The sequence below is a fragment of the Pezoporus flaviventris genome, unplaced genomic scaffold (genome assembly GCF_033815535.1).
Source record: "Pezoporus flaviventris isolate CSIRO_AGI_PZ_B2104156 unplaced genomic scaffold, CSIRO_AGI_Pfla_v1 ptg000001l, whole genome shotgun sequence".
In the NCBI taxonomy this organism is placed as follows: Eukaryota; Metazoa; Chordata; class Aves; order Psittaciformes; family Psittacidae; genus Pezoporus; species Pezoporus flaviventris.
This window is the reverse complement of record NW_026892549.1, coordinates 6,337,205-6,358,278: the sequence shown is the minus strand read 5'-3', so window position 1 is coordinate 6,358,278 and position 21,074 is coordinate 6,337,205. Positions and strand designations below refer to the sequence as shown.

Here is a 21,074-nt window from a genome sequence, read left to right as displayed (position 1 = left end):
GACATGCTTAGCCATTGTGGGCAGCACGTGGTGCTCTGTGTTTGCATTGTACCCTGTGCTGGGGTGGCACCTTCTGTGATGGGAAGCATTGATGTCCAGCCCCAGGCTCCCAGATAATTCAAAAGAGTGGAAAGAGACTCCCCAGGAGCTGTTCGAGTGGCTGGCTGGCTTCCTCATCCCTCTTCAGCAGTATTTGATTTTTTTTCTTGCAAGCAAAGGGCTCCTGAGCATCAACCATTATTGTTTTAGAGAGCTGGAGCGAGGCAGAGAAATGGGGGAACTCGCACCTTGATGTGTTACCGCTAATTATTGATACCTGTCACCATGTGTCAATGAATTGTTTGTTATATGTAACAGAGAAGATAGGGAGGATTTTCATTTGAAACACATCCTCTAATAACGCAGGCTTTCTGGGTCATGTGAATGGCCTTTGGCTCAGGCACTACCTTCTTCCTCTCGGCAGTCCTACATCAAGAGAGGTGGGCACCCTGCAAACCACTGTCTCAGAAGGGGCCTGTCTTTAATGCTGTCTCACTGGTGTCTCTGCAGCCAGCCTCTCAGTCTTGAGAGCTCCTTCACTCTTTGCAGATGGTTTTGAAGTCTCTCTGCCTTAAGCTACCAAATTCAGCAGCGTGTCCCATGTATTTCTGGGTGTGCTTATCTCCACGAGCTGTGGCTCATAGAGAGGGGCTGAGAGATGGGCGGGAGGTGTTTGCACCCCAAATTTCATCTTTATGAAGTCTCTATTTCCCTTGCACACAGATCCTTGGTGGCCTTTTGGAGGTGCATGGAGGTGACTCAGCGCATGTGTTTCCTCACATCTCCAGTCCTTGGGAGGCTCCTGGAAACCTCCCTGCTGCTTCCCCTCCAGGGCATCATTTCCATCCTTCCCCAGTCTCTCTCTTCTACTTCCTCTCCAAATTTATTTTTTCCGCTTTGACCTGGTTTCTGTTCTCCTTCCAATGTAATCCTGAGATGTGCTGCCCTCCTCCAAGAGTGTGCACCTCCCCGTCCCGCCCTGTGCCTATTGAAAAGGCTGAGGATCTCAAGGGGTTCAAATAGCCACTGTACTGGGGCAAATGGCATGGGATGACCCTTGCCCTCTGGCTGTGACCTGTGAAAGCATGGCCAGTTCTTGTAACTGTGGCATATAAAAATGCCTAGCTCCCCCTCTGTTTGCTCTGCTAATGAATGTTTCAGGTTAGAGAAGGCTGCATTTCAGTGCAGGTGGATGGTTCTTAGCTAGAATGCTTCATGTATACGCTCCTCTGGATTTCTTTCGCAATAAATAAATGCAGTATTAGGTATTATACCACCAGGTATTACAGTTACAGAGTTGCCTGTTAAATATTACTGATTAAGTTTAGATTGGATATAAGGAAGAAGTTCTTTACTGTTAGCGTGGTGAGGCACTGGAATGGGTTGCCCAGGGAAGCTGTGAATGCTCCATCCTGGTGGTGTTCAAGACCAGGTTGGACAGAGCCTTGGGTGACCTGGTTTAGTGGGAGGTGTCCCTGCCCTTGGTAGGCGGGCTGGAACTTGATGATCTTAAGGTCCTTTCCAACCCGAACCATTCTATGATTCTATGATTATTTGGGATTTGGACATGATGATCCTTATGGGTCCCTTCCAACTCAAGATATTGTATGATCGTTGCATGGATTTCTCATGGGAACATCAATGTTTTTCATTTGTGTTTCTGCTCAGTGATGTGTTTATTCTTCATCTCCCTTTCTGTTTCTGGCAGCAGGTATACCTTGCCTGCCCTACCTTGCTTACCCCAACCGTTTGTGTTGGTTGTTCACACTGAAACAGCAACTGAGTCAAACTTTCTTTTCCCAGCATATCGCATATTGCTTTGGCAGAGTTTCCATTCCATTCCTGGCATGAAAGGGCAAAGCCGCCTTTTCTTACCCCTCCTTTCCCCTTGCCCTGACCCTCGTTGCTGTCAAAGTCTTGCAGCTCTCCCCAAATCTGGCAGCAGCTCCTTTGAGGACCAACCAGCACATAGTGCTGCTGTTCCTGCCTCTTTTCACTGGGGTTTCTCCTTGTCCCTGAGCGGACCTTTTGCAAGCATTAATGCATGCTAATGAGGCATTAAATGCCAGGGCAGAATTAAAGAATAAAGAAGTGACGTCTTTGACATCTTTACAGGAGCCAGAGCTCTGTCTGTGGGTTTCTGTTCTTAAAGAGGCACAGCATGTGGGTCACAACCAGAGGTGTCACCTAATAGTGCATGCATTAGATATACCCAGCCCGCCCTATTCTGCTGCAGCTGCCCACTCCCACAGCCAGGAATCACATATTTCAGAAAGCAGAAAGCTCCAAAGTAAAACCAAGATGAACTTTGAAAACACAGCTCATCACCTCCTTGCTCCCCAGAGAGCGGTCTTAGAACAAGCTCGCTTAAATGCTCTGCCTCTGTGGTCAGCAGCTCACTGAGTTTGTCGTTTGCATTTGATACTTCTGATGACAGTAATTAACAGAAATAAACATTTGGAAATGAATGCTGTATTGGGGGTTTAGAGGCAGATGAAAGCCTCAGAGCAGCACATGAGTGAAATTCTGGGCCTCTGCATTTCTTGTTGACATGCACTGACAACCTGTGAATTTTGCTTAATTTGGTTTAAAAAATTAAATGTAAATAATTGACCTGAAAGAGAAGTGCAGCACAGGCTGAAGGTTCATTCTTTCTTTTTTTTGTCATATTTTGAATGATATTCTGCTTTCTTTCAGCTTCTTTGGAAAGGAAGAAATCTGTTCCAAAACCATGGACCTTTGGTGAACTTGAACCAGATTATGTGTTTGCATCCAAACACAGAACTGGGCAAGGCTCCCATGGCACTGGATTTTGTACAGAAAGACTCTCTCTCTGCTTTGGAGCCCACTCCTCTCAACAAGGTCCAGCTGAAAGGGCATTCAGCCCACTTGGGCTTTGGCAGGGTGGGAATTAGCCTGCTTTTCATTTGAAGGATGGACCTGAACCATAGAATTTGGCCCTGGAGTTCAGGCATTTGTGATTGTGCAGCTTTGTTTTGAAGCCACATTTTATTTTAAGAACAAATCTGGAGGCTTTTTGGGTTTGAGCTTATAGGAGCCTGCTCAGGCACTTGGGCAGGAGGATGAAGCTCATCCTTCCCGGAGGCACCACACTTTGGTGGATGGGTTGTGGCACTATAGCTTTTCTCAAGACCTTTATCTGCATTTCATCTAACTGTGTGCTCACTGTATATCCCCTCATGTTTCTAAATCTTCCAGAGCCTTCATGGTGTCAAAAGCTGAAGGCTTACTGTAGAGTTGTATAAGCAGACCTGGGCAAAGAGATGGGCCAAGAAAGTATATAACTAGGGGAAAAGCTTCTGGTTCTGAACCCATGGCTGATGGTGGTATCTTGGCAGGGTTGAGAGAGCCAAGTGGAAATTGCTCTTTGTCAAACAGTTTTCTTTGTCAGGCTTTTTTTGGGAGAAAATAAACAAATGGGGGGAGCTGCACTGAGAGTGTTTTGCAAGCAGCTCTCACCTGTATCATCTGTAAGGGGTCTGGGGAGCTGGCTGGGGAGAGGAGCACTGCAGTGGAAAAGGCATTGGTACATCCCATGGGAGGCCAAATAAACTCCTGCAGAAGAAGGGATGGAGGTTGATAGAAGAGGACAGTGGCACAGAGCCCTTTTCCAGTTAGAGAATTGGAAGGCTAAAGGAGAGGGAAAAACAGGATTCACACAAACACACCTTATCCGGCTTAAGGAATAGTATGAAGTGTTAGCAGGTTTTGCAGTATCTTCCATGTCAGGTTCTTAAGGGGTGACAAAACCAAGGATGAGCATGTGCCCAATTTGGTGGAATGGTATTTGGACCCACGGCTCAAAAGGAATCAGTGCACCTATCCTGATTGCCCCAACTTGGGAAGAAGAGCTGTGTCTCTGGGAGGATCTGGCAGCAGTTCTCACCCTGTATCGCTCCCTGCACTGGGAGTAGTGTTGGCAGCAGCACCTAGAAGCTCCGGTTCCCAGGTCTGGGCCCCTGTCCAAAAGGCCACGTGTGGCAGGCTCAGCTGAGGCGCTAACGTAAGCAAAAGTCAGGAGATCTGTGGAGTGCTGAGCTTACCTAAAAAAAAAACCAACAAAAAAAAAGACCAGAAAAAAGGAAGGCTTATTTTAAGCAATGCAGCTTTAGGTCTCCTTCAGGAAATGACTCCGCGCTGCCAGTTTTGGCTTTCTGGTGGATCATCAGCCATATCTCGTGATTGTGTTTCAGCTTCCCTTCTGCAGCAGAGAAGGAAAATGAGGAAAGGCTGGCCAGGGCTGCCACAGGAAATCCGCCTGCCCCTGGTCACTTTCAGCTACCTTCATGAGACAGCAGTTTCCAAAGCCCTGTTTTCCCTGCCCAGTTCTTGTTTAACCTAGAAGTTCCCAAGTGAGTGAGAAACTAGGGGGCTGAGGGCTTTTTCTATAATGGCTGTGCTGCAACATGGGGGATGCTGGCAGTAATGTGGAGCTGGTGATAGGGCTTGTGGTACCCAAGCAGCTCAAGCATGTATTTATTCCTTCACATTTGGTTTCATTAGGCTGCTACATCTGGTGCTATTTTTGATGACTGGTGAGCTCAACCAGCACTAGCATTGAAATCAAGACTTATTTAAAGCCTTGTCAATTCTTGGACAAACCCATATGCTTCAGGATATAAATGTCTGTTGAAATTAATACATTGGAAAGATGCACACAGATCCATGGCATCTGGTGTAAAAAACACACAGAAAAGAACTATTTACTTACTACTAGCCTCTTAGCGTTGGTTTTGTTGTTTCAGTATTGCATTGTGGATAAACGAGCATGGGCGAGCTCTTTTCTGGTGTGAATGAAGGCAGTCGGTGGATGCATTTCAGCTTACACAGAAACCTTAGACCCCTGACATTTGGCTTTGTTTATATAGTAACCTCCTTTTCACAAGAGGTCGTTATGTTTGTAGGCTCCAGGACTTGGGGATGCTCCTGCCAACCTGCCACCCCTGTTTTCCCTGTCAGACTGGTGTGACCTGGGGAATGAATCCTTACTCATGCCCCAGTATTTAAAACTTCCTGAGCTCTCCATGACTTCTAACGGTGCCAACCATCTGGCAGCAGAACTGTGCCGTGAACCAGAGCTGTGCCGTGGGCAGGCTGCCTCACCTTGCCTGGCCTCTGGAAGTGCAGCTCTGGCTGCTTTGAGTCATGGAAAGGGATTAGTGGGAAAGTTGATGATTTATTTGCCTAAGCAGGCACTCTCTCTTGCCATAGCCTTTTCCCAAATGGAAAGGTCTATGTTTTCCAAGTGTTCAGAGCCTTCTTCCGCTGCCCTCCCTCCTCCCAGTCAAAATGTGCCATTCATGGAGCCTCCACTGCAGACGTCAAGCACTTTTTGCTGAGAGACTGGTCTGGTACTAAACTGATATTCGGGCCATGCCCTGTGTCAGTAGGGTTTGACCACTTTTTCACAAGCAGACCTTTTGGATGCATCTGTCTCTGGGGAGTACGATGTGTGGCTTCTGCGCTGGGGCTCTCTGGGTGATGGTTATGGTGGCCAGGTCTCCTTAAAGGAGTGGTAGCAGGAGTCTGGAAATTGCTTGCTGTAACTCAATTCTCTCTATTGGTTTTCCTGTGGGTTTTTGTGGTTTTTTTGCTTTTGGTTTGAGTTTGTTGGGGTTTTTTTTTTTTTGAATGAGTTGTTCAAGTAACCAAAAATGACAAAAGCCCAGCATTTCAAAGGTCCTGACCCAAAGCCTGTATGTGAGCCCAGAGGCACAAAAATAACTGCCTTGAATTAATAGGAACAAAATGCACTTTGATCGTTCCCCTCCCAAGTGCTCAGAAACCAAGAAATTGGCTTAAAAATACTGAGGATTATATTTTTCTTGTGTGATAGGCACATCAATTTAATTTTCTAGAAGGTGGAGAAAAAGGGACTGTTGGAGGGGTTTGTTTTCAAACCCTTTCTCCCCCTCCATAAAAGCTGGTACCTTTTATTTTTATTATTTCTTTCAAAAGAAAACTGGTATTTTTGCACAGTTTTATGGTCCCCAGAAGTAAGGGGCTTTAGGTAAACCACTTCCTATCCAAAGACCTAGTGACAAGGCTTTTAGTGCTTTGAGTTTCAGACCTCTTGGTGCAGCAGTGGTCTGTGCAGTTCTTAAAAGGCAAACAGTCTGTCCCGCCAAGCACTCGGCGACTGTGGGGTCACACTCTGCAGCCTACTGTCAGGAAGCCTGGGATGAAATCAGGGTCAGAGGCTGGGAATTTCTGCCCGAAGTTGCTGCCCTAATTCCTACTCACCAGCAACAACCCTGCTCGGGGACTGGGGCCACAGCGCACAGTGCTGGTGTTGGGCTGCCAAGCCAGCTTTGCACCGTGCCGGGGTGAGGGCAGAGAGGGTTTGCAGCTGTCATCCCATTGGGCAACTGAGGGGGAGAGGCAGACAGCTGGGGTGAAATGAGGACAGCTGGACATCCTGATGATAGAAGGTGCCTGAGTGACAGTGAGATGTGCTGCGGAGCCAGAACATGGCAGTGGGATGGGGATGTATTTCAGAGAGATAGAGGGGCCAGCTGGGCTGCGGGTCTAAGTCCACCTTCGTGGCCCCCTTGGGAAGAGGGTGCCTCCAAGCAGTGGTGCACCCCATTGCTCCCCTGTGGATCCCAGACTAGTCCAAACTTAGTCTCTCTGTTTCTGCTCTCCCCCTGCAGAAGCATTGCTTTCTTCTGCTACACCCTCCCAGCATGTTTCTGCAGCCTGCCTAACATGTGTTTCCTGTTAGCCCCCCCCCCCCCCCCCCCCCAAAATCAAGAGCTGCCTGGAAAGTATGTTATCAAATTCAGAGGGAGCATGTCATTTCCCAGTTAGATCTGGATCTTTTAAATGTGTATGCTTGTCTCATTTCAAGGATGGGAACAGAAGAAAATACCTCTTGTTATGTTTGGAGAACATAATTGATGTCTTTTGGCTTCACAAAGCAGCTTTAACAGAGAACATGCAAACACAAAGGGTTGAAGAGGGTTAAAGTACAGGGTATTGTCCTGCACCATGAGACTTCTGGTGCAGAGGTGTGTTGAAACACACCCTCCTTGAAGACTCATTTTCATGTTGGAAATGAAACTAGGAAGTGAAACTAGGTTAATCATCAGCACAGTGATGGAAGGCTTCCTGCAGGCATGATCTTACATGGCATACAGACTGCTTAACTACATCAGCACAAAGTATGACCATAGGATAGCTGAGACTGCAAACGTGCAGCACATTTTTCTGCAAAATACGAGTACCAGGTAGCACTATGCATGCTGTAAACCTCAGCTCTGGGTCACCATCACCAAAAGGCTCACTGCCTCAAGGATCCTCTTGGGTTGTGTCCTGAGGGAGACGATGGAGTGGAGTCCCATCTCTCGTGCTCGAGATGGACATTGAGAAGTAGGATGACTTTTGCTACAGCCATATAAGGAATAAATGTGTGCCATTAACCATGTATTTCCAGTCTTCAAGCTGTGTGGGAGGTGGATGGAGAGCCCCAGAAGTGGAGATCATGGCACTTGCAGGAGTAGGTAATCTTTCATGCTGATGCGGTGAAGATTGTAACATCTTTGCCATTAAAGGTCAGCATGGAAATTCCCACTCTTGGCACATGCCCCATGATGAGTTTCAGCCAGTGACTTGTCTGGGTTCAGTAGTAGCAGTCATTTTTCTCCTTCTTGGTAGCTGGTGTAGTGCAGTGTTTTGACTGTCAGCTCGGGAACAGAGCTGATAGCGATGTTTTGGTTTGGCCAAGGACTTTGTGAGCCTCATGCTCTGCCAGGGAGGAGGGGAAGCCGGGAGGAAGCAGAGACAGGACACCTGACCCAAACTGACCAAAGAGGTATTCCATACCACAGCACGTCATGCCCAGGATGTAACTGGGAGTTAGCCGGAAGGGCTGAGAGTCTGCAGGGTTGGAGGAGGTATCGGTCGGAGCTTGGTCGGGCTTGGGGGCCGAGTTATCGGTCAGCTGGTGGTGAGGTGTTGTATTCTCTTCCCTTGTTATTTCCTTTATCATTATTATCACTGGTGGTAGCAGCAGTGATTTGTGTTATACCTTAGTTACTAAACTGTTCTTATCTCAACCCGTGGGAGTTGCATTCTTTTCGATTGTCCTCTCCGTCCCTTTGGGAGTAGGGGGAGGGAAAGAAGGGGGGGGTGAGTGAACGAGTTGCCTGACTGGGTTTAAACCACGACAGACTTCTTGTCTGCTTAGCCAGTGTGGCCAAGGCAGAAAACACATTTCAACATGTTTTTAAATTTTAAGCTCACACCCCACACTTAGTCGCCCTCATATAGAGGGCTTTTTCTTCATACCTTTCAGTAAACAAAAACATTTGCTTTAAGATTATGTTTCTTATTTTTTCCAATAGCAGTGGTTTAATAGGATGCATTATTTGGAAATGGCTGTTTCCCTTCCCCAGGACAGTTGTTCAAGCTCCATACCCAGCCTGCCAAGGAATTGAAGGGATGTGCCTCCTTTTTTATGGCCTCCTATACTGGACTGGCACTGACAGCTTTAACAACTAAATCATTTTATGGTCCAGAGACATATTTCTAACGAATTCACGTCTTGTGCTAGGCTCTGTGGTGTTGTCGGAGGACTGAGCTGAAGCTGATGGTACAGGGACTCTGCCCAAGAGTAGAGGGTGGCTGCCACCCAGATTGAGACCATGGGGCAGTGTGAATGCAATCAGCTCACTTCTCATGGCTCTCACAGCTCAAATTCAAGTGTGAGCATATTTACTAGAAGCCATATACATGGATTCCCAAGGCCAGCTGCTCTGGATTCCTTGAAATAGTGCCCATTTAAGAAAACCATGATTTATAGCTAATTTGGACACTTTAATTGCCATGGAGGCACAAAATTCTGTGTGTGAGAGGCTGATTGCCTGAATTAATTGTGAATAAAAGCCAGCCACCCCATTTGGTTTGCTTGTGAAGTGGAGGGCACAGGCGTCCCTGCTCTGCAGCTGCACCATGAGCAGCAGCAGTGGTGACTGTAGCTGTATCCACAGGCTCAAAAAAGGAGCTTTGTAGGGAAAGGGCAAACCAAACCTGCTTGTACAGATGTCTGGGGAAAGAGCAAGGCTGTCGTTGTGAAGGCAAACAGAGGGAAAGACTTCTAATCTCCATCAGATGTAGGCAAGGAAAGAGGTCACCTCTAGAGATCATGTAAACGTAGAATCATAGAATTGTTAGGGTTGGAAAGGACCTTAAGATCATCTAGTTCCAACCCCCCTGCCGTGGGCAGGGACACCTCACACTAAACCATATCACCCAAGGCCTCGTCCAACCTGGTCTTGAACACTGCCAGGGATGGAGCATTCACAACTTCCCTGGGCAACCCATTCCAGTGCCTCACCACCCTAACAGGAAAGAATTTTCTTCTTATATCCAACCTAAACTTCCCCTGTTTAAGTTTTAACCCGTTACCCCTTGTCCTATCACTACAGTCCCTAATGAAGGGTCCCTCTCCAGCATCCCTATAGGCCCCCTTCAGATACTGGAAGGCTGCTATGAGGTCTTCACGCAGCCTTCTCTTCTCCAGGCTGAACAGCCCCAACTTTCTCAGCCTGTCTTCATACAGGAGGTGCTCCAGTCCCCTGATCATCCTCGTGGCCCTCCTCTGGACTTGTTCCAACAGTTCCATGTCCTTTTTATGTTGAGGACACCAGAACTGCACACGATACTCCAAGTGAGGTCTCACAAGAGCAGAGTAAAGGGGCAGGATCACCTCCTTTGACCTGCTGGTCACGCTCCTTTTGATGCAGCCCAGGATATGGTTGGCTTTCTGGGCTGCAAGCGCACACTGAAGCCAGCTCATGTTCATTTTCTCACCAACACCCCCCAAGTCCTTCTCCACAGGGCTGCTCTGAATCTCTTCTCTGCCCAACCTGTACCTGTGCCTGGGATTGCTCCGACCCAGGTGTAGGACCTTGCACTTGTCATGGTTAAACTTCATGAGGTTGGCATCAGCCCACCTCACAAGTGTGTCAAGGTCCCTCTGGATGGCATTCCTTCCCTCCAGGGTATCAACCGAACCACACAGCTTGGTGTCATCGGCAAACTTGCTGAGGGCACACTCAATCCCACTGTCCATGTCAGCGACAAAGATGTTGAACAAGACCGGTCCCAACACCGATCCCTGAGGGACACCACTCGTTACTGGTCTCCAGCCGGACACTGAGCCATTGGCCACAACTCTTTGTGTGCGGCCATCCAGCCAGTTCTTTATCCACCGAGTGGTCCATCCATCAAATTGATGTCTCTCCAATTTAGAGACAAGGATGTCATGTGGGACAGTGTCGAATGCTTTGCACAAATCCAGGTAGATGACATCAACTGTTCTACCCCTGTCCATCAGTTCTGTAGCCCCATCACAGAAGGCCACCAAATTGGTCAGGCAGGATTTCCTCTTAGTGAAGCCATGCTGGCTGTCACCAAGCACCTTGTTGTTTTTCATGTGCCTTAGCATGCCTTCCAGGAGAATCTGCTCCAAGATTTTGCAGGCACAGAGATGAGACTGACTGGTCTGTAATTTCCCGGGTCATCCATTTTCCCCTTCTTGAAAATGGGGGTTATATTTCCCTTTTTCCAGTCATCAGGAACTTCACCTGACTGCCATGATTTCTCAAATATGATGGCCAGCAGCTTCGCAACTTCATTCACCAGCTCCTTCAGGACCTGTGGATGGATTTCATCAGGACCCATGGACTTGTGCACGTTCAGATTTTTAAGATGGTCTCGAACCAGTTCCTGCAGTGGGTGCAAGGTCTTCATTCTCACAGTCCCTGCATCTGCCTTCCAAGACTTGGGTGGTTTGGTCAGAGCCTTTGGCAGTGAAGACCGAGGCAAAGAAGTCATTCAGAACCTCAGCCTTCTCCAAATCCTGTGTAGCCAGTTCTCACGAGAGCTTCCTGAGGGGGCCTACATTCTCCCTAGTCTGTTTTTTATTTGCTATGTACCTGTAGAATCCCTTCCTGTTATCTTTCACATCCCTAGCTAAGTTTAATTCTAACATAATCTCCTCTGTCTGGTAATGTTTGAGTTTGCAGGCTGAATCCAAAGCAAATGGTGGGAGTGCAAAAGAGGTTGTAGGGGAGGGCAACTTGTGATGCGCTGGAGCATATGAGATGCCTAGTAAAACAGAAGGTGCTCCAATGACTTTTGGCAAGGGATATAGCTTGACAATCCACAGCCGCTCTTGGAGTGATGGGAGAGGCAGGAAGATCAGCGGGTTTGTGTCGATGAAAGGAGCATGCATATAATTTATCCTGTCTGAGGCACTTGAGGTTGTTTCCAGTGGGAAAGCTGAGCTGTAATTAAGTTGCTGATGAGCATCGTATACAAGCCCTTCAGCTCTATAAACTGTGCCTTCAAAGGCATCTCTGCTCCTGTGACTGACCAAGGAGGAATTCAACCAGTATTTCCAATGAGCTGATGGATGCCTTTCTGAAACCAGATGCTCGGCAGCGAGCCACTCCACTTACCATCACTGAAAGCCTTGAAGCTTGTTGACTCAGCCAGTCACTAAACCCATAGCTGCAAGGGGATACTTCAGTAGGGGAGTGGATCTGTTTCTTCATCCATCTCTGCTGTGAGCTGCCCTAAGCTACTCTAGGTTCAGCTGGTACTAGCAACCTTGATGGTACGCCTGGGACACAGAGGTCTTGCTTGGACACAGGAGACACTGCTTGTTGATTTATTTTTTTTTAAGGTATTTTAAGGTTTGGGGGAGTACTTCTTAAGTAAACCTATTAGGAAAGAAGGGTAGGAAAAACCTTATGAAATGACTGACCTGTTAGGCTTTTTGCTGCTGCACCCTGGGCTCAGGACCTCCAAGGAAGCACAGCTCCATTTGCATTTTCCTATCTCTTGGTGTAACAGAGAAAAGAATAGATTAATTCATACAAAACACCATCCAGCCCAGTAAACATGGAAGCCCTCGCAGGAGCTCCCTCTTTTACACTGGTTTGGAGGCTCAGCAGTAATACTGAACTTCAGAGCTCAGAGTCCACAGAGGGCAGGGAAGTGTGGAGGAGGAGAAAACTTCATGTCGAGTGGTGTGGCCTGGAGATGGCTAGGCTGGAAGCAATACTTGGGGCCCTACTTACTATCATGGTGGCTCTGCTAGCAAAACCTGTTGCAAGACTGAGCAGAACACTGGCTGCAGTCTGTCTATGCCACCTCCTGTTCACCTCATGCGCTGAGCAGTGAGACCGCATTGACTCTGCCACATCCTCTTGTGCCCTGAAGTATTCATCTGCCCAGTGTCATGCCTCTGAGATGGACATACCTGCTTTGAGAATCAGTATTTCAAAAGCTGTTGCAGATCCCCTTCATCATCCTGGATACTTTTGTTACTCCAGTGTCTGTGGAAATCATGGTGCTGCACATAACCCTCCTAGTGTAGCCGGAACCTTCAGGTGGGTGCATGAGTGAAGTCATGTGATGCTTAAGAATCAATCACTAGGGACCAAGTGATAGAGTTTCTGCTAGCCTTCTGCAGAGGCGGATGGTGTAGCGCTCTGCAAAGCCCAGTTATGAGGTGCTGGGCACCAAGGGGCAGAGGTGGGGAATATTCATTTTGTGGGTAAGAAAAGCTCATGGCAACATGCTGCCAAAACGTGCTTCCAGGTGCTAATGTTTGCTTCGTGGTGTCAAGCACTGACCGGGGACAAACCAGGAGGGTGTAAAATGGCACCTTGGAAAGAGGAGGATACTTGGGGGCCCTCATCTGGAGAGAGAAAAATAAGAAGGTAGCAAGTTTGACACACTGGCCGGGGCATGCAGTCTCTACCCTAATTGTGTTTGAGGTCTGCAATAGTAGGTGGTTGTTCCGTGTGTGGACTTGGGGTGGAAGTCATCTCACCCAGCTGAGGGCTGTCTGATTGAAAGGAAGCTGCTCTGTTCTCCCCATGGTCACCTGTTCTAGCCTCCTGTTCCCAGGAAGGGAGAGATGCCCATTTGTCTTTAGTTACTATAGAAGAAAGCTGCAGAAGCTGGTAAATAGGTATATTTTGCTGCTAAATGTAGATAATAGTTTGATATCTAGGTGTTCACCGTCACCATCTCTTTGTTGCTATGCCATGCAAGGTCTCTAGCAGCTTTTCCTGCCTGGGATGCTGGTGACACCTCCCCTCTGCTCTTGCCTTCAGGCCGTGGAGAGTGTCACTGTGGGGAATGCAAGTGCCATGCGGGTTACATCGGGGACAACTGCAACTGCTCCACCGAGACAGATGGCTGTGTGTCCAGCGATGGGCAGATGTGCAGCGGCAGGGGCAGCTGCATCTGTGGGAAGTGCCAATGCACCGAGCCAGGGGCTTTTGGAGAGACGTGTGAGAAGTGTCCCACCTGCCCAGGTGTCTGCAGCACTAAAAGGTACTCATGGTGGAGTCAGGAGGGACGTCTCGCTGGTGGGAAGGGCAGCACTTTAGTTCCTGGGAGACTTTGCAACTAAGGGGTTACTCCTGGTTCATTAAACAGGGGTGATGAGCCCCAGGCAAGCCTGCTGCAGCTCAAAGCCCACAGTAAGCAACCTGAGAGTATCCCAGAGGAGCAACAAGTGTTGTTGCCAAGTCCTCATGGAGGTTCATGTCCCTGTTTGTTTCCAGTGCTGTCCCACTCTGCACGAAAGGCTGGCAACCCCACTTTTGCTCTACCCTCATCTGCAAACGTCTGGGCCCAGAGAGCTGTGAGCTGCAGAGGAGGGAAGGATGGGTATGACTGCCTGCCTCCCTCATAGCAGCAGAGGTGCCCTGGACATCAGCTTCAGTCTGGCGCAGAGCAGCAATACCGTATGCCTTGATGTCAGGCAGGATGGATTTTGCCATAGCTGGTGCGAAGCTCCTGACATCCAAAGGGCAAACAGACCCCAAACCTACCTGCTGCTTTGTACCTCATTGATTCTATTCTTAGAATCTTGAGATGGAGATGCTTGGCCCTGAAGTTGCTTTTTCTTTGTAGTGCAGATGTGCATTCTCCAGACCAACACCCAGGAAGTCACTTTCCCGGGGGTGAATCGCTGTGTTTATGTAGTTTCCTATGGGTGCTTCATCTTCCTCTCCATGTGTCTTTTTGCAGGGATTGCATTGAATGCAAGCTGTTTAACTCAGGAAGACTGGCTGATAACCAAACCTGCCAAAAGCACTGTAAGGATGAGATCATCACCACTGTGGATGTTCTTGGTAAGTAGGCAGCAGCAGAACTACAGGCGGTGAGAGCCAGCAACTGTTTTAGTTCCTCTTAACCAGACCAAGACCCATCTGGAACCTCAGGGTTTTAAAATGTATGTGTATATAGGATGTATATGTGGTATTTGTGACCCTCCCTATGGGCTGCTGTATATTGCTGTATATTGAGGTCAAACCCCTTGGATTCTAAATAACATCTTACCATATCTAAACATTGATGCCAGTGCAAGGAGCAAAGACAGTGGGATGAGATCAGATGAGAGAAGATTAAATGAGCCGTGGGAAACTGCAGAAGAACAAAGTATCACCCTAAAAAGACGTTCTCTAATCTTCTGAGAATTTGTCTTGGAAGAAGTGAGCTTGTAAGAAAGCAAAGCTGTTTTGGAGACAATGATTTCTGCTTTGGTGGAACTGACTGCTAAAAGCCTCTTTGGCAAGCTCCTCTCCTTTGTGTTCTCTTCTAGAGGTCACCCAAATGTGCATCCCTCAGCAGATGACTTTCACCCCTTCTTTTCAAGCTCCATTCTGGGAGGCCCTAGTTGTTATTTAGGGGAATAGAGAGGATCCAAACTTGTGGCAGTTTTAATTGCAATCCTGACCCTGGCCTTAGTGATACCCCTTGGAGAGAGGGATGGAGATCAAGCAGGGATAAATTATTGTCCACATCTGACATTTCCTCCTCTTCCCATAGTTTTTAGAGGTAGGAGTGTTCTACCTTACTTGTCCTTTCTCTCCCTTCCTCCCAAGCTGCCTGCAGGCAATGTTTTTCCCATTGACTCCTCTTGTATCCAGTGTCTAGGTTTTGAATTACAACCAGTAGGGTTTCCTACCTTTCCCTTTGGGAGATTTGCTGCTGTTCTCGCCATCCTCACTGCAGTTTAGCAGGGAGTGCACCTATAGAGCACCCTGAGAGAGGTTACAATGCACTTCAAATCATAGAAAGCTCGTTTCTGATGTCTGACATGCCTGTGTTTCTTAGGAGCCACCAAATACTGGGGATTAAAACTCAGTTCTCCTTCCTGGGTGTTGCAGCATTCCTAAAGCCAGGTTTTGTGCTGACTGCACACTGGGAGGTGAGTCTGGGCTGTGATTTGCCGACCCCCTACATGGCTTTCAGAGAAAAAACAGCCAGATTTCTGGTTTAAGACATTTTTGAGAATTATGCTTATTCTTCAGTTCAGCTACTGCAGTCAAATTGCAGGTGGTGCTGAGTTCTTGGGAGCTCAGGGCACCCTATGGCTTGGAGATCAGGGCTGCTAGAGAAAGGGGTAAAGCAAAATGTTCCTAGAGAAACCGTTTGGGAACTGTGGACTTCTTCACAGGCAGACTCAGCCAAATCCTGGTGCTCAAGTGTTTTTATGTTATGTAGCACATCTTAGAAGTCCCTGCTGAGAGGCCAGATGCTGATATTTGTCATGGAAGACATAAGTCTACATTGTCCTGGCAGTGGAGGATGGGATCTTCTTAAATACCAAGTTGTGATGAACACACCCTGGAAGATCCCAAGGGCCTTTTGGCTCTGGGTATGAAGCAACCAGTGCTTCAAAGCTTTGTAGAGCAGAGGCATCTCTTGGAATCTGAGCCAGAATGATATATTTTGGGAGGCTTATATGACTTGTACTGGACTTTGCAGGATCTCCTTTGGTTCTGCAGTATTACATATCCATTCCTGATAGCTCCAGGGAGGAGGTTTCATGAGGGGAACATGATAGGTCCAGTGCTGAGCTGAACCTGCCAACAGCACACATCAGTGAAAGCACCTCTCTCTGTAGATGTGTGATCTCTCAAACTCAGTGAAGACCAATGGAAATAATTACTATCAAGACTTTATTCATCTGTATCTTTTAGAAGAATAATGGTGGAAGGATGGGATTGAAAGCAGATGGGCCTGGAGGAACTAATATTTGCTGCTCAGTTCAGAAGAGCATTAGTCAAGAAACATGGAAGTTTTATCTGTATTACTCTAATTAGTACCTTGCTTTGTAATACTCAGCACTTCCCCAGCCTGCCTTTGATGTCACTGTGTAGGTAGAGCATGTTTTTCCTTCCTGAGGTTTGTCCACACCAGGAACCTTGTCAGGACTCAACAGAGGGGCAGTTGCATCTGGGCTTAGAGCTGTTGAAGTGGAGGGTATTAATCTTTCAACTGAAAGCAAGTCAAAGGCATTGAAAGGAAAGACAGACAGGAGAGAGATAAGGGGCTGAAACAGCAGTAGTCGTTAGCGTGATAGTTTTTCAGCATGACAGACAGGCATGGATATGAGTGCAGTGAGCTATGGGAAGCATTTTCCAGGTGCCTAAGCCAAGGTCACATCTTTGCTGGACAGATAGACTGAATGCCCAAATTCCTGCCTTTGCCTTGAAACTCGCAGCCCAAGCAGGCCTACAGAGATGTGCCCCTGCAGAGATACCTGGCATGGCTGGAGGTATTGCCCCGTCTCCATCCAGGCACTGTCACTACAATGAGGTGTCGTGGTTTAAACCCAGTCAGGCAACTCGTTCACTCACTCCCCTCCTTCTTTCCCTCCCCCTACTCCCAAAGGGACGGAGAGGACAATCGAAAAGAATGCAACTCCCACAGGTTGAGATAAGAACAGTTTAGTAACTAAGGTATAACACAAATCACTACTGCTACCACCAGTAATAATAATGATAAAGGAAATAACAAGGGAAGAGAATACAACACCTCACCACCAGCCAACCGATAACTCGCCCCCCCCAGCCCGACCAAGTACCAACCCATACCTCCTCCAACCCTGCAGTGCACCAGCCCTTCCAGGTAACTCCCAGTTACATCCTGGGCATGACGTGCTGTGGTATGGAATACCTCTTTGGTCAGTTTGGGTCAGGTGTCCTGTCTCTGCTTCCTCCTGGCTTCCCCTCCTCCCTGGCAGAGCATGAGGCTCACAAAGTCCTTGGCCAAACCAAAGCATCCTTGTTATCAGCTCTGTTCCCAGGCCGAAAGTCAAAACACTGCACTGCACCAGCTACCAAGAAGGAGAAAAATGACTGCTACTGCTGAACCCAGGACATCAGGACACCCCATGAGTGTAGCCATGCAGGGCAGTAGATCTGCTGAAGTCATCCCTAGAGCTAGAGGTGCAAACCTCAGATGATGGCTTTGATAAAACTTTTTAACAGCTTTTGTGAAGCAGACCTCCTCAGGAAGCATCTTACAGTGATCAGAGCAGTGACAGGCTCTGGTCACAGTACGGTATGCCTGGTCTGTCTGGTATGTTAAACAGGCAAACATAGAGTGCCCCTATGGCCATGGGAATCAAATAGTCTCCTTTCTTGCAACTCCTGCATGTCCGCATCCTCCCCTCCAACCAACTCCTTCCTTCCCCTTCCCTCCCTCCTCCTCTCCCCATTTTCCTCTTCTATCTCACTCTTTAAAAACTTCTCAGCTGTTTCTGGAGCTGGAGCCGTTCAGCACAGCTGAAGCGTGAGCCAGCTGTGGGCTGCTGCTGCCGCTGGCCCTGTCTGTGGTCTCACAGGCTGGGCCTGAGCCCCTCACTTTCTCTTCAGCTTCCGCTCTTCAAGAAATGTAGCAAATTAAGAAGATGCCATTAATAGCCAAAACAGACTTGTGGAAAGGAAACGGTGGTGTGAGTGCGTGAAGTTGCATCTGCTTGCCATGCAGCGTTTGCTGAGTGCCACATTTTCTCCAGCAGTAAGTCTGGACACCGCTCAGTTAGAGTTCGCACAAATCGTGATCAAACGGTTCTGCTTTCCAGGCTTCCTCCCTGTTCCTCCTCTCCCAGGCTCATGGGAAGCCCTGCTCAGCTTGTAGGGGAGAATTGTGCTGATTTTTAATATTAAACCTGCCAACTAAGTCAACCTAAGTGCCGTATTGCAGCTTTAGACATATCCATTAGGAAGGGTGACTAGGTCAGAAATCAGGGAAACCAATGCCATTGCAAGTTCTTATGGGGAATTTAGCTTAAAAAGAAGAAATTAGGATACAAGACTTCTTCAGTCTTTAGGACTTTTTTTTTATTTAAAACATAATAAAAAGTTCCGCAACTCTGCATTTCATTCCAGAAACAGATGACCCGAATGCGATTCTCTGCGCCTACCCAGTGAATAACTGTGTTATGAAGTTCACCTACTTGGAGCTTGCCAGTGGGAAATCCAACCTCACCGTTCTCAAAGAGCCAGGTTGGTTCTCCCTTGGGTTTGCTTTTAATAGCACAGGGTGCTCTGGGAGAGCTGGTGGGCTGGTGGGGAGCCTGGAGGTTTGCGGAAAGTTGTTTTCACTGGCTGCATAAAGGCACACATGAGCAGATGAACTGGGATGATTTAAAGTAACATGGTTTACAGTGCTAAAACCCAGATCCAAATGCTCCCAACTTAGTGAAAAAAGGACTCTCGGAGTGAAATATGCACCTGAGCTGCCAGCATAGCTAGCAATTGGCTGAAGGGCTTTCTGCCAGCCTGGGATGCTTAAGTTAAACCCAGCCTATTTTTATAGCAAAAAGCATGCCATGTACTGGTTTGGTGATAGAGCCACTGGGAGAAAAATATCTGAAGGGAGAACCTGATGATGCTGGTTAAGTCAGGATGTTAGGAAACCTCCACGCTACCTATGGATTTTTGCATTGCCAAAGTGCTAGTTTTTCTGGTCCAGGCAGTGTAAGGGCTGTGTCCCTGCCCCTGTGCCCTGGCTACTGCAGACAGCTGTGTTTTCAAGTGTTATTTTTGTCACATGCAATGTGGTTTCCCAAAGCAAACCACACGTGGTGTTGCAGGACAAACTGGCAAGCACCCAGCAGCAGCTTCTTGCGATCTCCTCTGGTCTTCAGAGGCACAGGCCAGTACAGGAAAGACTGAGATACCACATGTTTATTTAACTGGTGCTGCAGCTTGCACTTAATTGAAAGACCAGTTGATTAGCTGATGTGATGTACTTATTTAATGTGCCTAGAGATAACCTCTGTCCATGTGGCCCAGAAGATGAGCTGGCTTTTGCCAGAGGCACCCTAATCCTCTGTGTCCCGCATGGGTCACCTGGCATTAAAACCAGGCATCACTGCTGGACGGTGGCACTGCAGCACTGCTCTTCCCCGAAGCGCTGTGTGACATCCCAGTGACATCCATGAGAGCTGTGCCTTGACCTGCCTCTAGCCAGGAATTTTTTAACTAAAAAACATCCTCTTGGCTTCAGAGAGGACTGTTGCTTCTTTTGATTTAGTCACTGCTGCTAGGGCTGCCCTGAGGCCATGTGCTCAGTGGCTGCCATCCAGGTCCTTACATCCTGGTATTCTGATCCAGAATACACTTGCACCAGGGCTATTTACCTCCTCCCCCTTGTTATCAGCATGCAGCTCAGCCCCCAGCACCGTGACGATTGTGCTGGCAGTGATCGGCAGTGTGGTCCTGGTCGGCATCCTCCTGCTGGGGCTCTGGAAGCTGCTCGTCACCATTCACGACAGGCGGGAGTTCGACCGATTCCAGAGTGAACGTTCCCGGGCCAGATACGAAATGGTGAGCCAGGGTAGGGATGCTGCTGGTGTATCAGAGGGCTACTGCGGTGCACCAGCAGCAAACAGCTCTGCAGTGATGGAGAACAGTGGCAGGTGTGGGGAATGTGGGTGCTCATACTCTGCAGCAGGGCTTCAGGGTCTGGCACATTGCACTGCCCTTCCCCTTGGAAAGTTACAAATGCTCTGCAAAATTATACTCAGCCTTTGGTTTCATCATGTATTCCCCAGCAGTACTGAAGGGCTGAAGGAGGGAGGGGAGCGGGGACCAGGCTCCAACTGGTGACAGCCGGGTTGGTCTGGTCTATGGTGGAGCATTTCTGGGAGGTTTGAGATGGGGTTTGCAGCATGTGAGGATATTACCTGTGCCTGCAGACAGGACAGAAGGCAGGTCTGATAGGCAAACTATGGAGAAACAGTACTGTTTTGGGATCTAAATGCACATTTCAGTCAAACTGGAAAATGAAAGGGGGATTAGATATATTTTAACCAGATATGGAATTTGTTACTCATCTTTGTTCTTTCTGTCTGCTTATTTCTCCAAAGGCATCCAATCCTCTCTACCGAAAGCCTATTTCCACACATAATGTAGAGTTCACGTTCAACAAGCTCAACAAGTCTTACAATGGTACAGTTGACTGATGGGGTCTTGGTGCCTTAGACTGCTGAGGACAATTGCTTGACTGTATGTGCTGCTTCCCCACTTGAAGATGGGATCCTCTTCAGGGTGGAGAATCCCTTACGACAGGACTGGTCGATGACCAGAGCCTGTTATTTGCACAGTAAGGAGAAAAGTCTGGTTCATTCTGGAGGCACGGACACAAAGACAGGCTCCCTGCCTGTGCTGATGGACTCCGAGCCGCGTATGACTCCGTACCCCAGCTTTCTGGATATATTAAACCTGCCAACTAAGTCAACCAAGTGCCATATTGCAGCTTTAGACATATCCCTTTAGAAAGGGTGACTAGGTCAAAAATCAGGGGAACCCATGCCATTGCAAGTTGTTAGGGGGAAATTAGCTTAAAAAGAAGAGGGTTTTGGAAGCATTTGTGTAAGAAATTAGGATACAGGAGTTCTGCAGTCTTTAGGATTTTTTTATATAAAAACCAAAATAAAACTATTGTGCATATATGATGCTGTAAGTAGAATTCATTGTTTCCTTCCTAAGCTTCCCACCAAAACTGAGGCTTGCTCCTGCAAGCAACAGTGGTGCTGCCTGATTGTTTTATTAATAAAGCCTTATCAGCCAAAGCATGGCTATAAAAATAGGAGATGGAGCCTCAGTGACTGCTGCAGAAGGTATGTTGATTTAATACCCTGGTTTTGACCCAGGGCTGGGAGTGCCAGAAGGAGCTCCTGCTCT

The 21,074-nt window shown here is 47.9% G+C and overlaps 1 protein-coding gene across 2 annotated transcripts in view; it reads left to right on the top strand.

Annotated features, from left to right (window-relative positions):
* ITGB5 (integrin subunit beta 5) overlaps positions 1-20,840 on the top strand; it is a 66,344-nt gene extending 45,504 nt beyond the window's left edge. For both annotated transcript variants that reach the window (XM_061470895.1, XM_061470978.1), the window contains 5 exons: positions 13,194-13,416; positions 14,119-14,222; positions 18,273-18,389; positions 19,549-19,715; positions 20,258-20,840. In XM_061470895.1, the coding sequence (XP_061326879.1) occupies positions 13,194-13,416; positions 14,119-14,222; positions 18,273-18,389; positions 19,549-19,715; positions 20,258-20,353 (707 nt within the window). In that variant the 3' untranslated portion in view covers positions 20,354-20,840. The remainder of the gene's footprint in view (positions 1-13,193; positions 13,417-14,118; positions 14,223-18,272; positions 18,390-19,548; positions 19,716-20,257) is intronic.
* Positions 20,841-21,074: the final 234 nt, after the last annotated feature.